The sequence below is a fragment of the Belonocnema kinseyi genome, chromosome 10 (genome assembly GCF_010883055.1).
Source record: "Belonocnema kinseyi isolate 2016_QV_RU_SX_M_011 chromosome 10, B_treatae_v1, whole genome shotgun sequence".
In the NCBI taxonomy this organism is placed as follows: Eukaryota; Metazoa; Arthropoda; class Insecta; order Hymenoptera; family Cynipidae; genus Belonocnema; species Belonocnema kinseyi.
In genome coordinates, this window is record NC_046666.1 from 35,965,501 (window position 1) to 35,974,045 (window position 8,545).

General features: G+C 28.4%; 1 protein-coding gene across 1 annotated transcript in view; it reads right to left on the reverse strand.

The window, feature by feature from the left end:
* The window catches only part of LOC117181711, a 235,881-nt gene that overhangs the window by 86,181 nt on the left and 141,155 nt on the right, over positions 1 to 8,545 (reverse strand). The window contains exon 7 of the mRNA XM_033374648.1: positions 3,669 to 3,791. Coding sequence (XP_033230539.1) covers positions 3,669 to 3,791 — 123 coding nt within the window. The remainder of the gene's footprint in view (positions 1 to 3,668; positions 3,792 to 8,545) is intronic.

Below are 8,545 nucleotides of genomic sequence, written 5' to 3' on the forward strand. Positions count from 1 at the left end.
GAGCTCCAAGGAGATTATGTTGAAAAATAAAAAAAAAATTACCCAAAAAAAATTGTTTTTATACTTCATTCTAAGGACTTATTGAACTACCCTCGTATCAACGAAAACGGATTAATGTTCAACCAAAATAATAAATTTTTGACTGAAAGGTTTAATTTTCTCTGAAAAAAAAACCAACAAATTTGCAACAAAATACATCATTTTCCAAAGTAATAGTCACATGTTGTACCAAAGAGATGAATTTTGAACTGTTTAATTTATCAAAGAACGATAAATTTTAACTAAAATAGTTGAATTTTCAGAAACAACAAAAAAAGATTTAAAAAAATGCTATTTAATGGGAAAATAGTTTTTATCTGCAAAATATAAATTTTTAGTAACCATTTATTTCTTAACTTCATCTGCTTCTTTGCTTTTAAGATTATATAAACCTAATTTGCCTCAGATTCTCGAGAAAATCCAAAAAGATTTTTTAATATTTCAGATTTTGCGGAAACGTATCATTTTCTTTATTTTACATGAGTTTACCAAATTTTTATTGAATTTTAACCTAATTTTAATTATTTTTTTTTTAACTTTTTGAATTCATAAATATCTTTTAAACTGACTCGAATTATTCCTGAAATGTACAAAATCTTTAAAAAATAAAGAATCGAATTAAAATCTTTTCGCTTTTTGCCGACATTTTAAGAAATTTAAAAACATGTTTTGATATCTTCTGAATTTTTTAGAAGAATTAATTTTTGCAAAATTAAAATTCACTTCAGATTTTCCCAAGAATTTTCAGAAGTTTTTTATTTTTTTGAAATTTTTTAAAACTCAAAAAAAGCTACCTTTTTTTCAAAATTTGAAATCGTTTAAAATCCTTGAGGTCTTTTTTAATATTCTCTTAAAATTGATTTCGCAAAATAAAAAATCAGCTTATTTTGAAACATTGAAAATTTTGTATTTTGTTTGATAGTTTTTGAAATCTTTGCAAGTTTTAAATATTTCTTAATCTCATAAAAACTTAAAAATATCGTACTTAAGTACTCGAAACTATCAAATCATTTTGTAATTAGTAAAAATTGCAAATTTTACTTTTAAACTCAAGATTCTCTTTAGAAAATGTAGCGAAGCATTTTTTTAAAAATCTATTTCGATTTTTAATAAAAATAAAAGTTTCAAAATAAAACTTTAAAACCGCATACATTCTATTTCGAAATTTTAGGAAATGATTTTAAATCGTAGAAACTTTTCAAATTTTTTCCTAAACCTTATTCTTAAATTAAAAATCATTTAAAATTTTATCAGGAGTGATAAGAAAATTCTTCCATTCTCTCAAAACCTTTCAAAAGTTCTAAAAAAGCTTTTTTTCATAATCTTTAAAAATGTTCATTTTTTAAAAAAAGTTTTGAAACCTTAAGACTTAGATCATTTTCGAATTCTGAAACATAAAAAATATTTCCTTAAAACCTTTTAGATTCTTTTTTGACATATTTTGAAATCTTCAAAACTCAGAATTAATCTCTAAAATTAAAATCTAAATAATAAAAAGACTTTCAGAATTTTCTTTCTCTCTTTTTTTCAAAGTGTTAAAAAATGTCGAATGCATAATTATTATTTACTGAAAAAATTTCAATTAAACTTTGATCTTTTATCAGCAGTGCTTAGATCAAGTTCAGAAACAAATTGTACCATCAAACGAAATTACTTATTTGCACATGTCAAATTACAAAATTTTTGGTCTATCACATTTGTAATTTTCATTAATGCGAAATCTCGAATTATTCAAAAATTTTGCGAAAATTTTCAAAATTAAAACGATTTCCCTAAAATCATCCAGATACTTCACGACATTTTTAGAAGTTATCTTTACAAATTAATTTTTCGAAACAAGAAGTCATCAAAAATATTCCCATAAATTTTCGGAAAAGTTTTTTTGTTCTATGAAATTCTTTCAAAACAATAAAAAATATAATTTTTCTAGGGTGAGTGACCCAGTGAATGAACACTTAAGGAAATCACTGATTACAACTAGTCCATTTCACGTTATAATGATTGATTGTTCTTACAAAACTTTTAAAAATAGATTCTTAGGAATTCAAATTTCATAATTCGATAAATAAATTTTGTTTGTACCAAAAAGCTTATAAAAAATAATTATATAGTGCAAAATTAATGAAAACACCAGTGAATGAACACCGTGAGCCAATGAATGAACAGCAGAGCACCAGTGAATGAACACTATAATCACTACAAATTAGAATGATGATGAAGGTATAAAATTACATAGGTACATTACAAAATGAGCAATTAAATAATGTAAAATATTAGAAAGCGTTGCGAAATTCATTAAATATATTATTTCATTAAAAACCACAAGACACTTAGATATAAAGAAAGGAGGGAATGCAAAAGTTGAACACAGAACTAGGTTAACTTTTCTTAACTTTTTATTACATTATTTATTTTTAAAACATTTCTATCAGTTCTTTTAACCTTAGTGAAAATACAACTTTTCGTTTAAAAATAGATAACTCTTATCTAGTGACTACAATAGAAAAATGCGATTTTTAGGACACATAACATTTGTAATACAACACCTCACTATGTTGCTTTAGGTTAAATTAGCAAGTACAATTATAAATCACAGTGTTTTAAAAATGGAAATTATTTAAATATTTATAAATATATATTGACTAGCACGCAGTAGTACCTAGCACGAATTAATGTTTTTATAGTTAAACAACGTTTTCTAAATGCAAAAAAGCATTAAATTTCTAACCTCAAAATTGCCTTACCTTTAGTTTAGTTCGTGCGTACTTTTTTGTTTTAACCACAAAAATATACATTTAAACTATAACTATTTATAGTTTATATTTATATTTATATTTATAGCTTGGATATTTATAGTCACATTAATTGAAACAAACTTATTTATATGTAACGAAACAACAGTCACGTCTGTCTCCATCACCTGCTGTTCATTCACTGGACCTGTGGGGTGACAGTTTTGCTCCAATAAATGAACACTACGTTTGTTCACTGGAACACGGGCAATTTTAAGGTCCAGTATGTGAACACTCATTTATTAATAAAAAAAACGTACTTTTTGTGAAAAAACCTTGTGGGAAATTGAATAATAATATTTTACAACTATAACAGCATAACTTTAATGCAGAAAAGGTGAAGAATTTTTTTGTAAAAGCAGTGTAAACAAGGAGTTGCTTAGGCACGTACCTTATAGTGGTCGACGACTTTCTCACCATCACTCACCATAATCGATGATGCTTAACATCCAAGCAATTTTTAAAATTATTTACGAGTATTTACTGCAATGAATTGTATATTAAACTCTTCAAAAGTGCTTCAAGATTTCAAATATATACAATTTTATAAAGACTTTAACTTTGAAAGGTTATATTTATATATTTTTCGCATTAGTGTTCATTCACTGGTGACTGTTCAGCCACTGGATCACTCACCCTATTTCTTTTTTCAATAATTAATTAATTTTCCATCTTCTGTTTGTTGGTATAACAATTACTCAGAGCCAACTTCATGAATAAAATTGTGTCCTGAATTTCAAAGCTCTAAAGTATTGCTTGCAGCAATTCCTTTTACATAAATAAAAAAACTCTATCTTGACTGGAGAATAGCTCAATTTGAGTAAGAGTGACACTTACCTGCACAGGTATATTTATCTTCTCCTTGCGTCATTCCCTCGGGACACTCGCAACGATACGATCCTACCGTGTTTACGCATTTAAACTCACAGTTTCCGTTGTCTTCTTCGCATTCATTAATGTCTGCAAAAATACAATTTCACTTCTTATTTTCACTGTTATTTTGTTTATACTAATTATATGGTATACAATTATATAGATTAAATTATATAGATTCGGGTCACTCTCCCGTAATAGTGACATTATAGGGAGAGTAGAATAATAACAGTAAGGCTAAAAAGGAAGAAAAAGTAAGAAGAGCAGGTAGAGGGGATTGGACAATGAAAGGTAAAGGGCAGTTTCAGAAAATGGTCAGGAATATCAAGATAGAGGGAAAAAATATAAATCAGGAGATGGAAATAAAGATAGGAGAAGCAAAACAAGTATTAAAAAAGTTAATGAAGGTGGGAATAAGTGTGCATGGGAGAAGGCATGTAAACAGAAGAAGAAGGAATTGAGAAGGTAATTAATAAAATGGTGAAAAGGGACAAGCAGTAATAGAGAAAAAGATAGGAGATAGAAAGGAGTATACTCAGTGGGGATATAAAGCAAAGAGAGGAGGGAAATAAAAGGTTTGAAGAAGAGGCGAAGCTGGCTAGGACATAAAAAGAGGTTTGGAAGGTGGTAAATAGAGAGAAAAGAAGAAGCAAAATATTAAACTAGTGAGGAAATTTAATGAAGGAGGAAAATAGTGTAGAGAAACAGATGACAAGGAGGATATTATAAGGGAGGAAACAGTTAAGGCATAAGAGATAATGAGAAATGGAAAGGCATCTGATATAGATGAGATTCCAAATAAAGTCTGGAAATATGATGGGTAGAAATTAAAGGAATAGGGATGGATAACTTGCAATAGAGTATGGAGAGTAGAGGGGTGACCAGAATTATTGTAGGCAGAAGAAGTAATATTCATAGTGAATAAAGGCAAATCGGAGGAGGTTAAATGTTATTGAGGGGTTACAATAATGTCAACGTTGTATAAAGTATATCTGACTGTTTTATAGGAGAGATTGACGAAAGAAGTTGAGGAAAGAAAGATAGAACCATCGAATTAGAAAGGGCTTATAAAAAGTATGGGGTATAAGAGAAGGATTAAAAGCCAGAATATCGGAAATTTTTACAGACAAAAAACAGGTTAACTGTAGTAGGGCAAGTAGAAGATAGTTTCCGGTGAGTAAGAGCAGTGAGGCATTGGTGGGGATAGCGGGCTTAATCACAGGATGAGAGAAATACATAGAAGGAGAAAAGTGGATTTTAAATGTAGAAAAGATAAAGATAATGAGGTTCGGAAAAAGAAGGAGAAGAAAGAAGGAATGGAGGGGAAGGGAATGATAATAGAAGGGAATAAAGTTATAAAATATAAAAACGTTCATATATCTGGGATATGCCTAGGAAACAAATGGTGATCAAAGGGCTTATATAAGAGAGAAGATAAAAAAGGAGCAGGGATCATTAAAAAGATATGGAAATAAGGAAAAAGAAGGTTAAAAAGAAATTGGAGATGGAGAATGTAGCTATCTGATATGTTGGTATAGTGGGTATTAGATTATAGAGCAGAGATATATAGATTTAAAAAAAAGAAAGAGACTGAGAGTTTACAAAAAAGGTATATAAGGTAGACACTAGGGGTAGCTTGAAAGATTCCAAGATATCTGGTGAAAGAAAAAGCATAAATGATAAATTAAGTTTTAGAAAGAGAAGTTGTACATGGAAATTTGAGATGAAGCTGGTCGAGGGAAAGAGAGGGGAGTTAGCGAGAAAGTGTTTGAAGGAGGTAGAAGAAATGAGAGCGGGAGCGGTAGAACTAACAAGATAGGAAGAAGAAAGAAGGGAGGTTTTTAGTGATGGGGGATGATTGAGCAATCAAAGTAGAATAAATGGCATAAAATTATAAAAAAAGGAAGGAGTACCGAAATAGTTTAAAAAGTCGCGGGGAGAGAGAAGATCGAGAAAACCGGCAAGATACAGTGTGGGAAGCGGCGTAAGAGAAGGAATGTGTTGAAAAAAGAATTAAAACTGACAGTGTAAAATCTGTTAATTGGAAGAGGAAACATGGGAGCGTGTATGGGATAGATGTAGAAGACAAATGAAAGATAAGGGAAGCTGGCTAGAGAATGTGGTAAAGATTCTAGAGGAGGATGTATTTGGAGAAGCATGGATGAAGGAGTTGGAGAGGGCTAGAGGAGGAAATATGAAAAAGTTATAGAACACATCTGAAAAAGAAAATGCAAAATGGCAAAATGGTGGTACAAAAGAAGGGAATGAAAAGGGAAACGAAAGTCGCTCAGATTTTGCTTTCGCTTTGAATCGCTCGCTCACTCTTTTTGCTAACAGATCCCAAATTGCGCTTTCAGAAAAATAGAAAAAAGGATCAAGAAATGGAAGCTTATGTATATAGTTGTAAATAGCTTTGAATAGTAAGGATAAGTTTTTATACTATTTTTAGGGAGAAGTTTTGTAAAAAATGGAGGTCATGTAAATCCCTCAGTGACACATTATAAATAAAGAAGAAAAATTGGTATAAAATAAAGTAATTAAATTTAATGTATCACTGTAATCCGAGTCTAAACGGGACACACTAGGATTTTAGGTTGCAGATTTATCACTATAGTCAGAGTAATTTTTTTTGTTAAAAATTTGAATAAATTGTTAATAATTGGTTTTTTCTTGTTTAAAAATTAATTTTTTTAACTACAAATCCATGTATTTTTATCAAAATTCCACTTTTTTGGTAGAATATTAATCATCTGGATTTCAAATTTAACTTAAATTTACTTCAATTTAATTTAATGTGAAGTTTCATAATATAGACAAAAATTCATCTCCTTGGTTTCGAAATGAACTAGTGCGTTTAAAATTTGTGTTTTGGTTAAAAATTAATATTGTTTTAACTGAAAATTCATTTATTTTCTTTGAAATTTCACTTTTTTTGGTAGAACATTAGTCATCTGGATTGAAAATTTAACTTAAATCTACCTTAATTTGATTTAAGGTAAATTTAACTTAGATTTACCTTAATTTAATTTAAGGCAAATATTTATGATTTAGATAAAAATTCATCTCCTTGCTTAAGAATTAAACTACTGCTTGTTTTGTTTAAAAATGTGTGTATTTTGTTGAAAATTCCGCTCTTCCAGTAGTAATTTTTATTAGTATATTTTGTATTGCAAATGAATATTGTTTGGTTGAAAATTTCACCTATGGATGGGATTTTTGGTGAAATTATCAACTATTATATTTTTTATTGAAAACTTATATTTTTAGTTTCAAAATTTAACTTATTGTTTGAAAATTAAATTAAATTTTTATCATTAATCTTTTTTTAGGTCAAAATTAATGAAAAAATTCAATTTCTATGGCAGATAACTGGTCTTCTTAGTCGAAAATTCGTTTTTTGGTTTAAATATTGATTCTTTCAACTAAAAATGTAACATAAAGACAAATGCTTTAGAAGACAGTTGATTTTATAATAAAAAGGTCGAGTTTTTTGCCCTAAAAGACAGAAAAAGCTACATTTTAAATTGAATAATTAAATTTTTAAGAAAATATTTTAATTTTCAAATAAATCATTATTCCTTAACCCCCCCCCCCAAAAAAAGAATTTTTACACAAAAATGCAATTTTCAATTAATTAGTTCAATTTTTAATAAAAATAGTTAAATATTAACGAAAAATATGATATAAAAAAATTTTAATTTAAAATCAAAATCACTCAAATTTCATGGAAAAGATGAATTCTCAACAAAATAATTGCGCTTTCACACCAAAAAGTTGAATTCCATAGATAGCAATGAAATTTTCATCCAAAAGTTAATTTTATAACATATAGATGCATCAAAAATAGTGAAAATTTCACTTTAATGGGCCGAATTTTCAAGAAATTATTTGAATTTTCAACTTAAAAACATAACTTTTTAACCAAAAAATTATTTTTCAACCAAATAGTTAAATAAATGAATGTACAATTACAAAAAATTTTTTTAACAAAATGTGTTAACCAATAAGATAAGTTTCTAACAAATTACAGTCGAACCTGGATTTAATGCCAAATTTGGGAATGGGCGTCACATTAAATCCAGAGTCTCGAAACTATTTTGTCTCTCTCCTGTTTTTTCTCTTTCTTCTTTCTCCCTGTTTTGTAATGCTTGATTGAGCATCTCACATTCTCCCGCAGCGCCTCTCACCTATCCCCACCGCACGGCATCAATTCTCGGAAACATTAAATCCAGGAACATTAAATCCAGGTTTGACTGTAGTTCAATTTTCAACCAAGTCGCAATTATAGAATTTGGATTTTCAATCAAAGAAGATGAATTCTCAATGGAAAATGTGGTTTTTTTAATTTTCTACTAAAAGCGATCAACATCAGGCGATAAATGGAGTATATAAATTTTCACTTGAAAAATTAGTTTTCAAATAAAAAACTAAACAATTTTCAACCAAATACAAGAGTTTTCACTCAAAACATATCATTTCTGACCGAAAACTACAATACTTAATTATCTATTCAAATGGTTCACTTGCAAAACAAAATCACTAATTTTCATTTTTGTAAACATTTCAACAACTTGTTATACCCATTTACATTTTGCCTGTGTGAAGTCTTTTTTAAGTTGGACTTATCATATTAATTTAAATTTATTTAAAAGAGCAACAGATACATATAATTTATTAAATTTTGCGACATAGTATTGATAAATATCGTTTTTTGCCTATTTATTAAAAGTGGAAGCCTTAGCCCCGCCCTGCGGAATCAAAACGGACTCGCTTTGGATTGCAATAACTAGTTGCTTATAGCTAAATTAAATATTTGAAATTCGCGATATGTAATAAAAATG